At 39.5% G+C, this 16387-nt stretch overlaps 1 protein-coding gene across 3 annotated transcripts in view; it reads left to right on the forward strand.

Moving 5' to 3' along the window:
* OTUD4 (OTU deubiquitinase 4) overlaps nucleotides 1–14480 on the forward strand; it is a 32396-nt gene extending 17916 nt beyond the window's left edge. The window contains exons 12-22 of one of the 3 annotated variants that reach the window (XM_009280256.2): nucleotides 586–710; nucleotides 826–1006; nucleotides 2227–2392; nucleotides 3778–3898; nucleotides 5938–5993; nucleotides 6541–6699; nucleotides 7279–7417; nucleotides 8481–8560; nucleotides 8636–8750; nucleotides 9496–9536; nucleotides 11807–14480. In XM_009280256.2, the coding sequence (XP_009278531.1) occupies nucleotides 586–710; nucleotides 826–1006; nucleotides 2227–2392; nucleotides 3778–3898; nucleotides 5938–5993; nucleotides 6541–6699; nucleotides 7279–7417; nucleotides 8481–8560; nucleotides 8636–8750; nucleotides 9496–9536; nucleotides 11807–13051 (2428 nt within the window). In that variant the 3' untranslated portion in view covers nucleotides 13052–14480. Of the gene's footprint in view, nucleotides 1–585; nucleotides 711–825; nucleotides 1007–2226; nucleotides 2393–3777; nucleotides 3899–5937; nucleotides 5994–6540; nucleotides 6700–7278; nucleotides 7418–8480; nucleotides 8751–9495; nucleotides 9537–11806 lie in introns of all 3 variants that reach the window. The other 2 variants (XM_019472338.1, XM_019472339.1) reach the window with 2 other exon arrangements.
* The last annotated feature ends 1907 nt before the right edge of the window (nucleotides 14481–16387 follow it).

The following is a 16387-nucleotide window of genomic DNA, read 5'->3' on the forward strand; positions in this document are numbered from 1 at the left end:
AGATCTGAAGATTGTCTTGCAGTTTGTTCCCTTTTCAAATTGAGATTTAACCTGATTTGAACTGTCTATTATAGATTTGAATTATATTATTATATATATATTATTATAGATATTTCTTTCAAATAATGTAAACAGTTGCTTGGACATCCTTACAGCATCCTCAATTAAAAACGCAGTAATTGCTCTGGGATATAAAACACCAATACAGTGTTTTTCAATCTTGACATCTATTGCAGTGTTTGTGATAAGTTTATCTGAGTATATTGCTTTTTCTGATCATTCTCCTTTTCTGTCTGCCCTGAAGACATTATAATACTCGCTTCACAAATGGCTGATCATTCTCTACTGGATAAGTTTGCATCAACTTATCAGAGAGTTTTACTTAAAGAAAAAAAAAAAGGAAAAAGGACGGTTTGTTCTTCCACACATTGCTTGAATGTAATCATAAAGAACAAAGGACTTTGAATGCAATGCTCTCAAAAATGGAAAGATCCATCAGTCTTAGTAAACATGTGGTATTAATTTATGCAAGCCCCAGTCTGGTCTTTTAAGATATTTTTCCCTCCATAATTCCTTGTTTTGTAGGCATGCTGTCTCACTGAAGAGCCTTAAACCTCTTCCACAGGCCTCTCCTATGGAGGGCTGGAACACTGTGCCAGGGAAGAAGATAAAAAAGTTTTTCCCAACATGGGGGCAGAATGCTCAGCCCGGTAGGATTGTACCTGTCTTTGTGTGGCAGAATCTTTATTGTCAGCTGTTTTGTCCCAAAGAGCTTAAAAAAATGATTAAAAAAACCCAAAACCTGTTTCCACATCTTTATCACAGATGCAGATTGCAGAGGGCCAAAGAATCAGAGCAAGTCAATAAAACCCCAGTCAGCACTACCTCCTCGACTTCAGCATACTGTGGGAACCAGGCAGCATCAGTTCTTATGTTCTGGACCCCAACCTCATCAGACCTCAACTGAGCAAAAAGCTCCAGGCAGGAATCCTTCCCAAACTGTAAGGTAAAACTGCAAATAACATCTTCCTTATCTTGAACTCTAGCTGAGCTTCTTGGAGCCCAGGTGCCTGCTTCAGATGCTTCCAACATGCTCTTTTGAAATACGTTGCCATTGAATTCTTAAGAAGTGTTCCAAGTCCTTAAGAATACACACAAGCACAGGAAAAATAATTCTTTTTTATTATTATTTTTAAACCTTTTTCAAAATTGCTGCCATCATGAGCTCCCATTTTTTTTCTTGCATGGCAGCATCTCCCCTGGAAGCACTGTACACTAAACTGCAGTTTCTTCTTGGAAAGTGGATGTTGGTTTTGTTTTTCTGGTTGGGGCTGAAGTAGTGTTGCATGTAGTGCTTCTTGGGCATGGCTACGATCTTCCCTCAGCTTCTGCAGAACCTGTCATAGAGGATTGCTTCATGTTATGACTGATTACTTGAAGGAGTATGAGAACAGCATGTTGCCTGCATTTGTTGGTAGTGATTTTTTTGATTCATTGTGCTGCTGCGGCAGTTTCTGTTTTCATCATTGCTAGTCGTCTTCTATCCTGTCTAAAAGACTATTCTGTAATTGGCTACAAACCCAAAATCTTCATGGTCTATTCTGTCACTCTTCTGTATCCTAACTCGTTGTGGAATAAATGGGGCTGGGGTGTCTTTGGAGTCTGCCACATGCAACATTTTAAGGGCGTTTTTCTTCCACCTTTAACCTAAATACATGAGTATCCTAAAATGTTTAGTTAAGTTATTCAGAAAGCTGAAACAGTGATGTTAATTTTGTGTAGTGATGCTTCAGACACTGAAAAATATAATGCATTTTCCCTTTTGTTGTTTTATTTACAGAAATCTTCTTCCCCAACTTTCTCTTGCATGTTCATAGATAGCAGATGGGGGGTGGTCAGTTCTCAGTTGGCACAGAAATGGATTAGATCACTTGATGTAGGCATTTGTTTTTTAACTATGATCTAATAATTACCATTTGTTATAAAGTCTTACAAAATTGTATTGAACTGAATAAATCATGGACAAAATCCATTCTTTCCCTTCCTTAAATTTTATGTGTATGGGTAACTTGCAATAGGCAGAAAGAAATCTGGTATATGTGGAATCACATAAGCAGTGCTATATAAATATCTTCTTTCTTCCTTCTAGACCATGAGTTTGTATTGTGTTTGATACTGGTGAACTTCTTTGTCAAAGTGATCCCGTTTCATTTTTTTCCTTTACAGAAAACCAGACCGGGACAGAACCGAGGATCTGAACCATGGCAGCAGAGATTGTAACTACTTTGGCCTGTCTCCAGAGGAACGCAGGGAGAAACAGGCTATAGAAGAATCTCGTTCGCTTTATGAGATCCAGCAGAGGGATGAACAAGCTTTTCCCGCTCTTCCCAATGTATGTTTTTTTCATTGTAATTAATAGTGCATTTTTCATACTTGTCCATGAACCTTTAATTAGCAATTGTTGTTTTGCTGTCCTTGCATTACAATAGAATTCAAAAGTTAAGGATATTTTCTTCGCACTCACTTTCTACATAGAAATATGTGAATCTACAATGCTTTATTATTCAAGATAAGACACATATGTATTAATTATTCCCCTGGGAATAATTAGTGTCCACTATACACAGTTCTTCAGGCATGTAAATATAGTAGACGTGAGCTTCTGAAGCTGTGGGCTTCTTCATGTTTCTTCTGTCTTTGGAAGGCTTTGCACTCCCTTACAGTTACTCAGATGTTGTCTTTTTCTTGTATGGTGGGATCAAACTTCAAGGTGAGGACAAAACTTGCTCTGAAGTACAGTTTAATTTAGCTGAGAAATAGCTCAGTAAAATGGCACTGCGGTGCTTGAATTAGTATGAGAGGTGACTAGGTGATTGTTTCTGATTCGGTTCACATAAAACCTATTTTATTTATCAGTGACTTTTCTTTTTAGCCTGAGAACTTACTGGTGTGAGAACTTGCCTGGTATCATAAGTAATGCAAATTCTTTGTCAGGCTTGCTCTTTCTCTGTCGTGGAGCTGAGCTGGCTTCAGTGGTCTTGTCTATGTCTAAGGGAAGAATGTAGCCTTTAGATTTTGAGAGTTTATTCCATTGATGCAATTTTTAAAGAAAGTGGATTGAGTCTCAGTACATCCAGGGAGTGAGCAGATCCTGTGGGTATAGAGCTGCTGTCTATGTAGGTTTATTCTAGAGACGTGTGGGGCTTTTTGGATTTAAATTCTAGGGCAAATAGAAACAAGAACCAGGCTGGGAAGAATGAGTAGGTGAAAGATGGGCCTTAAATCTCTTGCTTTGCGGAAGTGACTTCTGCGCTGTATCTTTCAGTTCTTAAGCAGTAATTACTTATATTGGTGCAATCAAGAAGAAATGTACCACTCTTCTGCGCTGCAAAGAGCAGACTAAGACTGAAGCCTAACGGACAGAGGTTGCGCTCTCTCTCTGAGCTGTGGTTAACAGTGTGCTGTATTTGCTCACCTGCAGAAGGAGGATGTGATTTTTAAAGTGGATATTGTCTGAGTGAAGCAGTTCTTGTTTGTCATGTAAACTAATTACATGAATGCTTTTAAGGGACACTTTGCAAAATTTAGCAATGAATGAAAGTGGATGAATCTGAATGATACTGATAAAGACTGCTTTTTTTTCTCCCCATCTTTCTGCCTGTCACAGAGATAAGTATTGTGTGTCACGAAGGCATAGTAGTATCATATCAGATGATGGCAAAGTGTTATTGGACTTCTTATATAAACTCATATTTCTGCTTTTGTAAACTTCTTCAGAATCAGTCAGTCTGTCAGGCTGCTACACAGACTGTGGATAATTTAAATCAGAAAAAGTTCTCAAATAATGAGAGAAGAAACAGCAAGTGGACAGCAGAGGTGGAAGAGCAGAAGGATAAAGGTAAAAATAAACGTTTTTAGATCAAGGCTTTTTTTGTTTGCTTGTTTTTATTACCAGCCTCAGAATTTATTCAAGATGGGGCATCTTTTTAGGCAACGAGGGGAAAATTATCATAAGTAATAGTGCCAAACTAAGCTAGGCTCAAGGTACCAAAGGTGTGGTTTGGGAAGAAAGTACGTCTTCCTGCTTTGTGAATGTGGCTGAGAGAGCAGGCTCCTTGCTGGGATTTTTGTAGTAAATGGGAAGAGGAGTGAGAAAAGAAAAGACTATCAGAGCTACCCTAAATTCGATCCTATTGAAATTCTAGTGAGTGTGGCAGAAAGTGCCAGTGGGAGGAGTATTAAGGGTGCTTCCTGGAGTCGGTTAAGAGAAAAGCAGGTAAAAGTATTCAATGTGACATGGTTAAGGATTAGCATACAATGGTAGAGAAAGAGGGGAGAAGATGGTGTACAGAAGAGTTGGAAAAAAAACCCCTGTTCACAGTAGAAAGAGCTGTTGCATGGTCAAAATTTGTTTGGGTTTTGTCCCTTCCCTCAATCTGTTATAACACTTTTTAGCTTCTCTTCATTGACTCTAAGCTTTTCCTCTTCTGTGAGGAAGTGGAACGCGGCAGTAATAGATGAAACCTGTAGCTGTCAGGAGGTAGTTAGTAAATCTTTGCTAAATGCAACTGATAGTACCTTTTTATTTTATTTTTTTTAATTATTTTTTGTCCTGTCAGCTTTGCCATAACTAAACACTGAATTTGATCTTGGCTTCTCCCACCTCTTCCCCCCCCGACTAAATAAAACTCAAACTCTTTAGCCTCCTCTTAGAAGCTGTTCCTTCCCTCTGTTTTTTGAATTTTTTTTATTCCCTTATCTCTGGCAACAGCAGAGGCATTGCTGTTGTGTATTTATGGTACTTGTGCTCCTTAGTCCCTCTTAAAACATGTAATGCCTTCTTGAATGGTCTCACAAGGACTGATGACTATTTTTCATTCTCCAAACATTTGAAAACTTGTTTCATTTGAAAACCTGTTTCCTCAGCAATGCCAAAAAGAATGATCATGTAGAGAAAGCTCATTGCTACAGTGTCATGATAGATTTTGCTCAAGTGCATGGCATGTACAACTTTCTCTGTTTTTTGTGATGCTCTGGATTGCATTGCCTCTTTTGAAACTAGGTTAAAAATCCTATGGGAATAAACTGTACTTCCTTCTGAGTATTTAGAGATTCTTGTTGGTGCTAGGGGAATCGGCAGTAATTCTCGTAATTCATATTGTTTAAATTTACATTGTTGTCTAGTTGTGATGGTGCATATACTAAGCTTTTAAAAAGGACATACCTATTCAGCGGCTGCTATTAAACTTACGTGCATGAATTTGATTGACAAGCAGTGGTAACCAGATTTGAACATAAGCTAGAATGTGAAGAACTTGTACAGATCTTATTATATGAAGATTATGCCATGACTGTTTTTCAACACCGTCTCCCCCACCACGTGTTTTCTGGTGCTCGAGAAATTAAACTTTCTGCATCAGTCTGAAAACTTTCTAGATCTTTTGAACCATTGAAACCTTCTAAACTGATCTATCTTTTACTCAGTCAAAAGTAGACAAGACTTTTAAGCTTCTGTTATCTTAACACTTGAATATGGAAATGCAGATCAAAACATTTTCACTTAAAGTACAAACTTATTTCTTTGTCACTAGGAGGGATTTAGGATGAATGATATGTGTTTAAAGCGACAGCCACATTTCTTTCCTGCTTCCCTGAAGCATCACCGAAATGGTTAACAAACATCAGTAAAGAACTCCTGTAGAGCTTTGAAAACCCAGGTTGAAGTAGCTGCTCTGTTACTGCCCTAACAACTGTTTATTTTAGGATGCTTTGATCTTTGATAAAAATTGAAGTTTAAGTTTTCTGAAGTAATATGTGCTGAGGTAGGTTTTGTTTTGAAGGTTTAACTTTGGAAAGACAAACTTTTAAGTGGCTTAAGTTGTGATAGCCATAAATGGTGTAATGGTTCATTTACTAGGTTATGTCTTGGTGTTACAGAGTCAAATTCCAGGCAGATCCACTTAAGTCAGAAGCTTGAGCCAAATTCATCTGAGGTAATCTTAAAGAAAAGACCAAATTTTTTTTTAATGTTATTGCTTCTCTGATACATGATTAGCAGAGCAATAGCTGCCTTTAGAGCTGTGATTGCTGCTGCTGCTTTACAGCTTTTAGTGAAATACTTCTAAGGTTGGAGGCTTGTATTGCTGTCAGCTTTCCTCAGCCCCCGTAACCCATACTTACAGTCTTTCTCTGCAATCTGAGTTCTCAAATCTGGGCTATCGAGAGCACTTACGAATCTGGATTTGTAATTGCTTAGTAGTCTGTACTTTCAGTATAATGGGACCACAGAAGATTTGATGTTTACTAATAGCTACTGTGCTAACAGACCATGATCTCTGAAGTTCAGTGAAGATTTGTGGCCTCTTGTTGGCTTTTAACCTTTGCTGTCCTTTCAATGAGCAAAATGTTACACTAGTATAATAGTGATTGGGTGCTTAGCCCACTTTGTATGTAGTGTGGTTTAATATCTTTGAATGCCTCTTTGAAAAGTAAATCTTAATATTAGACTAGCTGTGTCTGTTGTTTCTAACTTTGCTTTAGAAGAATAGTCAAGATGAGAGTTATCCAAAAGCTTCATCTCCTTTGGAACAACTAAAAACAGATTCTCCGGTTCTTGCTGAGCAAGTAAGAAATGTTTGTTTGATTTCAAAGTTTTCCAGTCAGGAGACTTCAGACAAAGGGGAGCTTCGTCACAGCCACGTATGTATTATAATACTGGCTTCTAATTACATAGTCATTTATATGGTGATAATGCTAAAATTTCGTATTTATAGTTAGGAAACTGTTATGTCCAACAAAGATTGTAAAAGGACAACCCTTGATAGAAAAGTAAAAGTAACCCCTCTCTCAGAAGAGAAAGGATATATTTCTTATCTTTCTACTAAGATAACCATGCTTTTCACTTTAAATTCTTTACCTTTGCTTTTTCAGGTTTCTCCAAGGTTATTGGTAATCGTTTATGAGGGTGGCTTTTCTTTTGGATGGGAGATACTTAAATTTAATGCTCGTGGAGGTGGTTATAACACTGATGGCTGTCTGTGGTACAGGCATGTTCTGGATAGAGCTCAGTGCAGAGTTCTTCACACAGTGATGTAATGTATCTCAGATCTCTTTTATGTATACAGCCTGGTACGTTACTAGTTAATGTTTTGCTATGGTGATGGTGGTAGTCTGGATAATACTGAGTCATCAAGCCTTTTTTGGTAGAAGTCAGACACATTAGGGGTCACCAACAATGGTGACTTCGAATAGTTTCATGTGATCTCTTTGTTTTTATAGAACCTGACAGAATGCTTACCAAGCGTAACTCCAACACCCTCACCAGTCTTTTCTGAGGTGCATTTACCTCCAGCAGTGCCTTCTGTACCAGCCATTGTGCCAGCTTGGCCAAGTGAGCCAACAACCTATGGACCAGCAGGTTTGAAGAAATATTAACATAAATCAGAAACTACTAACCCTGAAAAATACTTTAACTGTCTTGCTAAATTGAAGATGCTTCCAGGAGACACTGTTTCATATAACTTCACGTTCCAAAGGCAGTCATTCATAGGAATGTAGTTTCTTACTGCTGAAAGCTAGTGAGAGTTCTAGTAGGTCTTTGATTGCCTATATGTATAGCTTGCTTTACTCCCTGCGTGAAGGTGGAAGAGGGATGTGTACTCAATTCTCTGTTTTTCTCCTGAGTGGGATAGCATTGAGTTTTGAGGGGGCTTATTCTGAGGATCTGCTTAAGGTAGAACACATTGTCAGCATGTTGAAGCTTGATACGTGTCTGCGCTCTGTCCCCCATGTAATAAGCTCCTTGATTCGCTAAGGACTCAGCTTGGGTCTGGTACGTCTGGAACTAATGAGAGCCATTTGGGCCTGAGCTGCAAAGCTGGTGTAATGGTCTGTGCTGTGCATATCTTCTGATACGTGGAATTAGCTTAGATTCAATATTGCTCGTTAGATCAGGTGCTGTATTTTCTCTCCCACTGTTGTGTTTCTGTACAAGAACTAGCTTTCAAATCAGCATACTATGTTCACATGATGTGGTAATAATCCTGTCATACTGGACCACATCTGTGACAGAAGATGCATAGCCCAGTTAATCTGAGCTCAGATTCAGAGTTGACTGTAAATGACTAGTCAGAATGAGAACTGCAGAGATTCACATGTAAGTTTCAGTTGCCCCCTTTTTTTCCTTTCCTATTTCCTTCTGGTATTCATAATTTTAAAAATAAATATGGGAAGGGTTTAGCTATTTCTGGAAAGCTTAACTGTTTCACTCTTTCTGAAAACTATTCTCTGTGTTTAGCCAAATCTTTTGTTTGTAACTTCCCGACTCAAGAATGTCCTCTTATGTCTTCCTGAATACCTTTTTTCTTTTTTTTTTTTTCTGTCTTGTGAAACTTGCTTTCTTGTTGTCATTTTCTTTGTGATTGTATATAGTTGAGTGCTATATATATATGTATGCATGTATGTATGTTTTTTTCCCTTAGGTATTCCAGCCCAAATACCTGCTTCTTCATTGATGCCAGCCCCAGCAACAGGACCTGACTCTATTGTATCACAGGCTCAGGTAACATCTGCTCCAGTTGCTGGAGTTCCTGTGTCGCTACAAGCAGTTAACCAGCCTTTAATGCCTTTGCCTCAGACTCTGAATCCTTATCAGGATCCACTATACCCTGGATTCCCTTTTAGTGAAAAGGGAGAAAGAGCCGTTGCACCCTCTTACTCCCTGTGCAATACTGGGGAAGACTTGCCTAAAGGTGAGAAGCTAGAAGGAGGTCTGGATTTTATACCATTTTTCCTAATAGGCTTTCTTTTCTTAAAATGTAGATAAAGACAACTTCTTTGGTCCTGTTGTTAGTCTGTGTCAAAAGATTGAATTGTTGTCATTCCATGATTTAAGGCGTGGGAGGGACTATTGAATAGAGTTGCAACTCTTTAGTTTGCGTTGCTAACAGTGCGATTATTTTAAGTGGTTGCACCTGGAAATCTGCTATGATCATTTTGTGGTTCTTAGCTTGACCCACCATAACTTGAGGTTTTGTGAATGTAAAGGATTCTCTTTGGAGAACTGCTTCCTTTTACAGTTACAGGTTTTCTCTTGTAATCAAAAGCTTGGAAGTTGTTGAGCATTTCCTTACTGGTCTGGGAAAATACAGGTTTTGGCATACTACAAATATGGAATATGCCCATAAAGAACAAATCATGTCTGACTGCACGGTGGTGTTTGTTTACTGAACTGTTTCTTTAAAAACCAGAAGTTCAGTTCCACAAACTGTTAAAATTGAAATTTAAACTGCAGTTGTGTTCTAGATACCTCAGTGTGGCAGCCCCCCCCCCCCACCCACCCCCCCACGCACCACCCCCCAATCATCAAAGACATAGCTGCAACTTAATACCAGTGTTTCTCTACTGAAATGGAACTTTATGCAGGGACTAATTTTTGGATCAGATGAAGTGTAATATTTTAGGTCTTCATAGATCTTTTTCTGTTTTTTTTCCTAGATAAGAATATTCTTAGATTTTTCTTCAATCTTGGTGTGAAGGTAACTCTTCAAACTTACTTATGTTTTTGTGTTTGTTATACCATAAAATTTGCTTGTATTTGGTAGTACTTAGAGTGCAGAAGTTCGGTTGCTGCAGCTGTACACTTCAAGTTCATCCTTAAATTTGAAATACTTTTCTTATTTTGTCTTCTATTAACTGGGATCCCAATAGTGGTCCACATTTGCAGTTCCAAGTCAACAGAAATAAATTTTATTTCAACAGCGATAGTGAGAACTATTGGCTTCCAACTGTGGCTATACAGTCAACAGATTGTGCTTTACAAATTCACAGGTAAACCATTGTGAGTTTGAAGATGCATTCTTTCAGAAGCAGTGTAGAGTAAAAGAGAAAAGGCCCTCCAGCTTTGACCATGTCTGTACTGGCAAAGCCATTGCAGTACAAATACCTAGTATGTCTTTCCCTGAGGACACTCCCTTAAGTAACCTGCGTGTCTGTCCGTTCTGCTCAGGTTAAGGACAACAGTATTTTACTTTTAACCTTCTAAGTAACTGTAATAGTGGTTGATGTGTATATGTGGTGCAAATCTGTGTGTGTGGTTGGGGAAGAGGCTCATCCAAAAAGGCAACATTTTCCATTTCTTGGTAAGGACTAGTTGTTTGCTTAGTCTCTCCCTTCTGCACATAAAAATGTTCCTTTTTTACCTTCTCTTACTCCTTCTGTCAGGCAAACTACTTTGGAAAAGGTGCCAAGAGCTCTCGGGCTTATTCCACATGACTTTGGCCATAAGTAATGATTTTCTTTGGTGTCTGTGCATGGAAAGAGGGAATGTTCAGCACAACTTACAAAGTAAATTTAGATTTCATAACTGTGTGCCTAATACAAGTCTCTTTGCTTAATAGAAAATCCGTAAGTCATTAGCAAGTGTCACTGCAATATATTTAAACAACGTTTGTTTCATAAGCCTACGTATATTTGGGACTCTCCTTACTGGTACTTTGTATTATTTAGGATATAGTCTGTCATTTTGGTGCTTCAGCACCATCTACCGGTGAAAGTACCATGTTCTAGTAGTTGTGCTCCTCAGCTGGTGACCAAATAGTATGGTAGACCTGGGCACTACTTTCTGCGTTACCCTGTCCACTGCTTTGGGCCCAGATCCTGCCGCACTGTTACCCACCCCCTTCCAGCTGCTCGTTCAGAGTGAACCGACTGGTTCCCGTTGAGAGGAGGTCTGGGTAGGCTTCTCAGGATGGTTTGCTCCGGGGGCTGTTTCTACAGATGGCACAGACAAGACCGTGCCAGGTTTTGGGCTCTGCCCTTTACCTACTCCAGTGTTTTCTTAGACAGCCTTGTGCCTCCAGCAGCCTTGCATGGTGTTCCATATGGCCTGAAATATGTGCATTTGGCACATTGTATTATAAAAACATCCTACAATGTTGCTCTTGGGCCAGTTGCTATGTACCATAGTACAAACACAAAGTCTGCATTTATAAACTCTCTCTCTGAGCAATGTGACCGTAAGCCACTGTGTGCTAGTTCGTTAACATGGAGGTAGAGGAGAGGGAAGGGGGTCGCCACCTGAGGTGGATGACCTCAGTATTGCGAACGTAGCTTGTGTTCACGAACAGCACAGAAAAGGTTGCTGCTGAAAATGGCGTGTCCATTGTGTGACTCCCACCGGTAGCTGGAAAGTGGTGTATATTCTAATGAAACCTATCCCCTTACTTTATGAAAGGGCTTCTAAGAAAGCTGATCTGTGGGTTTTGTGTATATATATGGATTTCAATCTTTACAAATTGTCCTTGGGGAAATGATCTAACTTCAGATCTCAGTGTAGTCTTCCCCCCCCCCCCCCCTTTTTTTTTATGATGAAGTGAAAATATGCGCGTGGTATGACTTCTTGTTGTTTTGACTGTTATCCCTTAGAATTTTGAAAAGTGAGCTAGTAGGGCAAATTGCCAATTAATAATTGTGATTCTGGAAAATGAATTTGAAATGTGTGTCTTCAAAATGCATAGCTAAAGCTTGACTTAATAGCATCATGTGTTTAAATTAACTTCATAGAAATTGTTACCAAGTTTTCTTACTGGTCATAACTTGCCCATTGCAACTGCATTTGGAAGGAAAACAAAAAATGAGGACATCATCCTGGAGTCCTGGATATTTGGAATGGAGGGCAGTCACTTTAAATAAAATTAACCGTTACTGCCTGTAATTAACTGTTTCAAAATTTTAAATGACCTGTGTGCTATTATGTCTGTCTGAACATTCAAAAGACCAAATACTTCCCCCCCCTCCTGTCTTGCAGGCATACAGTTGTCCCATGTGGGCACCCCATTCTTACTTGTACCCCCTGCACCAGGCCTATTTAGCTGCTTGTAGAATGTACCCAAATGTGTCCCTTCCTGTGTATCCGCACAACCCCTGGTTCCAGGAGGCTCCGCCGACTCAGAATGAAAACGAAACTGCACGAACAAACAGGCACTTTCCTGTTCAGAGCGAGGCCAGAGCCAATGGTCAAATTCCACAGGTTGATGGTAGATCTCCATCACTGCCTCTGATTATACCTACAGCTCAGGTGTCAGAAAGCCAAGGACAGGTCTGTGTAGAATCGGAGAATCCAGTGCAAGCTCTTCATGCAAACTATGAGGAGTCCCTGAGAGGGAAAAATATGTTCCCACAGCCGCCCTTTGGACACAATCACTTTCTAGGAGCTCTTCCAATAGCCCCTCCTTTCTTTCCTCACTTTTGGTACGGGTACCCAGTTCAGGGTTTCATGGAAAATTCAGTAGCGAGGCCTAACGTTGTCATGTCACCTGAGGACAAAGAGGCAACAGCTAGCACCTCTGTGAACATGTATGTGGCTAAAGAATGCAGCCCTCCAGTTCCTGTAGTAAACTCTGCGGAACAGCTTCAGAAGACTAACAGCAGCAGCGCCTTGAACACCGTACCGTTCCCTGTGGCTGGTGCAAGCAGTGAATGCAGTGCCCCGAAAGAAACTTCAGCTAGGGCACCTCAGTTGGAGCAGACTTGCCCTTCGGCTTCTCCCGCTAAGCAAAAACCAGCCGGGCCGCGAAATCGTTCTCCACAAACACAGGGGACTGAGAGGCAGACGGCAGTGCCCAACACTCCGCCACTGTTGGCAGAACCACCGAAAAATGAACTGAAAAATAGCATTCCCAGTCGTAAGGAGAAGACTGATAAAGGTAGAGATTCCAAGGGTGCTGGTAATCTGCAGACAGAAAGCAGGGCACAGAGAACGAGGGAAGAGAGCTCTGAAGACGAGAGTGAGGTTTCCGATATGCTGAGAAGCGGCAGATCCAAGCAATTCTACAGCCAGACTTACGGAGGAGGCAGAAGGCCTAGACTCGAGTGGGGTTACTCCAGTAGGGGAGGATACCAGTTCCAAAGAAACGAGGAAGCCTGGAAAGGACCACCCAGCAGAAGCAGAGATGACGGCTACCAGTACCAGCGAAACTTTAGAGGGAGGCCATATAGGAATGACAGGAGACGGGCAACACTGGGAGATAATCAGAGGGGGCACCAAGCATAGAATGAATGGATAATTGAAAATTTTAAAATGCAAAAAGTAATTTGAAGTAGCAGTTTAAAATCTTAACCTTTCTTTTTAGTAAAGTTCAAGGATATGTTTAACTTTCGGTGAGTAAAGACTAAGAGGATGTGAACTCCTACCATAAGGTTTTTTTGGGGATTATAGTTTGTTTGGCTTAGCATTTTTTCCTCAATGTCAAATTAGAAAAAAACAGTATAGGTTTAGCGTTTGATAATTCCCCCCCCCAAGGTTTGAGTTTGTGATAGAAGATGGATATGTACGTTTACTAGAGTGACAAATTATAGCGTTTGACGTGATCTAGATTCTAAAATTGACAGTAACATTGCACCAAATATAAATGTATATTTTATCATACAATGCCTTAGTTCTGATCTGAGCTAAAGGAATTCTCAGCCTACTGCACTGTTGTCTTTGATATGCTTCCAACCCAAAGGCCTTTCATCTCAAAAAAAAAAAACAAAAAACAAAAAAAAAGTCTGTCAAACTTGAATGTTTCTCTTCAGTGTGTTACACGTACGGCAGCCAGCTAACCCTGTGTCTTAGGTATGTTGTATATAGTTCTTTTCATATTCATAGGGTATATTTTTGAACTTTAAAAAGCATTTATTTGTTGAAATCAAAATCAAGACAAGCAGTCAAGAATAGCTGTGTATGAATTGAGAAGAACGGCTGTTTCCACCAAGAATTCTTAATGCTGGTGTGACTAGAATGGTGCCTATGCCAACCGAATAATTACAAAGACAATAAAAATGTAGATGCTATGCATTTCCAAAATAATTCTGCATCTGTTATAATAGCAGAAGTTTTTTTAATGCCACTTTAACACTAATGCACTGACAAATCCTAGGTATTTTGTGAGGAGAGATGCATAAAGTACATGTTACCGTTTTTTAAGTTTGTATGATTGAGCTACTGTTCAGTATTCTTTTGTTGTTGCACTGTTGATGCAAATTTACGTTTTGCATGTACAACTCCTTGCTGGAACTACTTTTAAAAGCAAGATGGAGAGTCTCGGTGTGCTCTGCTCTTCCCTACAATTCAGAAGAAAGTGGCTTCTGCCTTATATTTTTACACTGTGTCAGAGTTCTGATGCCGTTTCGTCTTGACTCTGATAACGATCTCTGCAGTGTTCCTGTTGCCTTTGCAGTTTGGACGTTCAGCTGTCCAAACTCGGAGAGTGCAGTGTGCACAGTATTCACTCAGCTCTGTTGCTCTGTAAAATTAACTGTTGTGTATATTTTTATATCTGTATATACCAGCGTAGGTGATGGTACCCTTTCATTCATGTCCGAGATTGTACGCCCTCGATCAGGAAACTTGAGTGATAGTTACGTGATAAAGGATTTCTTTTCAGATGCATGCCATGTATAAAACGTTACTTAAAATAAACGTTTGTCTTTTCACTTTCTTTCTAAATCGTATGTACATATTTGAAACTGTTGCAGTGACATTAAACGCATGGTTTTGCTCTGATAGAGCCCCTTGTAGACAGCGGCAGAACTACAAACAATTAGTTAATACGTAGGCAAGCTGCAAACTAAAAGGGGATGTAAACGGGATTTCTGGTTCTTATTCCAGATGGTAGTGGTTTTGTGCTGCGGGTTTTTTAATCTAAATACTTTTCCATTCAGAAATGTATTCAGGATTTCAGAAGAGGCAATCTTCTTTGGTTTTTCAGGTTGAGAACTAAGCAAGCAGTAAGAGTTGATACCGTTGTGGTCCTCTGTTTACCTCTGCTACTTACAAAGACTTAAAAGGGGCTTCTTGTCATCTCTCCTGGGGGGTTCTAAAATGTAACTCCAGCTGTAGCCCAGATGCGTCCAGCAGTCACTGAAATAATTATTCAGTACTACAGCAGGCATTTAATCACAAGGTTTGTTGCAAGAACAAAGGTAGTACACTTTCTACAGAAACTTCTTGGGAAACAATGGAAAACATAGGTATGGCCACAACTGGTAGGGCTGTGCTTTTAGAATTTACTCTTAAAAATTGCCTTAAAGTATTTAAGCTGGGCCTGTGCCCTGCCTTGCTTCTCTAGGACAGTTAAGGACTGAAATGTGCAGATGTAGTATTTTCTCCAACTTTACCAACAGTGAAGGAAGTATGGTTTCCTCTGTTTTTTGCTAGAAGACTTGTAGAGTGATTGGCCAAACCCTTTACCTGGGGCAAGATGTTTTAGGTTGCAGGATCCCACTGCTTATAGGGGACTATATGTAATATTTAGCATGCAATGGACTGAGATATGCAGCTTCAGGTATTTGCTGAACCACATCTTTACCTTACCCTAATTAGGACTGATGAAGAGAAGATGCAGAACTCAAGTCCAGAGGGATTCATGCTCACCCGCATGACTTAACTGTAAGCTTTAGTTAGCCTTTGGAAGTTTTTGTCTAAACACACAGTGGTGGTGGTGGTGTAAGGCTGTATTCATTACCTGTACTTCTTCATGGAGGGACCTCTGCTGGCAAAATACAGATGGATTTCTGTTGTCGGTTAGACAGAGAGAGTGTATAAAACACCTGATACTGCCAAAGTTATAAAATATCCAAGTTACTAACACACATAATGGCTTAAAAAAAAAAAAAAGACAAACCACTGCCTTTTCCTGTAGCTTATGAGGCAAAAATGTAAATAAAGAAGAAAACCATGTTTTCTTTTATCTCTCGTAACATTTTTCACATGCCAGTGAAGGCAGAACAGACCACTGCTGCATGGAAAATACCCTTCCTTTTAAGATATATAGCTGAAAGTTATTTTTACATGTCTGGAAAACGTACTTAGACAAGTAAGTAGGAACCCTCAAATATAGGCACTTTTCCCCCTGTCTCCCTGAAGGACCTTACTTGATACGGAAATTGATTTTTGACAAGCTATTATTTTTCATTTACCTTCATTTTTGTCTATAGTAAGGATCAAAGCTTTTGGCAAAAATAATTCTTGCATCTTACCCTTGTAAAAACTTAATCTTTCCATGGAAAGATGGCAGGTGCCCACACTTACAGATGGAGGCATGAGTTGGAAAAAACAGCCATTAACCTTTCTTCATTATGTAGGTTTAAGTTACAGAAGATTGAAAGGATTTCAGTCTTTTCTTTAAGACTTTATTTAACTGATTATTCTCCTGTAACTAGGTCTGAGAGGATGCAAAGGGACAGATGACTAAAAGAGGTGTCGGTATCTTCCTTTATATTGCTTGTACTCCATCTTTTGTGCGTTCTTTTCTATAGTGTGAGAAAAGGTGTGCGTGACAACATGATATAAATATACACACTTTTGAATTAGCAATTCAAGAATTGGACTGTGTCACAGAAGACA

The sequence above is a fragment of the Aptenodytes forsteri genome, unplaced genomic scaffold (genome assembly GCF_000699145.1).
Source record: "Aptenodytes forsteri isolate BGI_AS27 unplaced genomic scaffold, ASM69914v1 Scaffold227, whole genome shotgun sequence".
Classification (NCBI taxonomy): Eukaryota; Metazoa; Chordata; class Aves; order Sphenisciformes; family Spheniscidae; genus Aptenodytes; species Aptenodytes forsteri.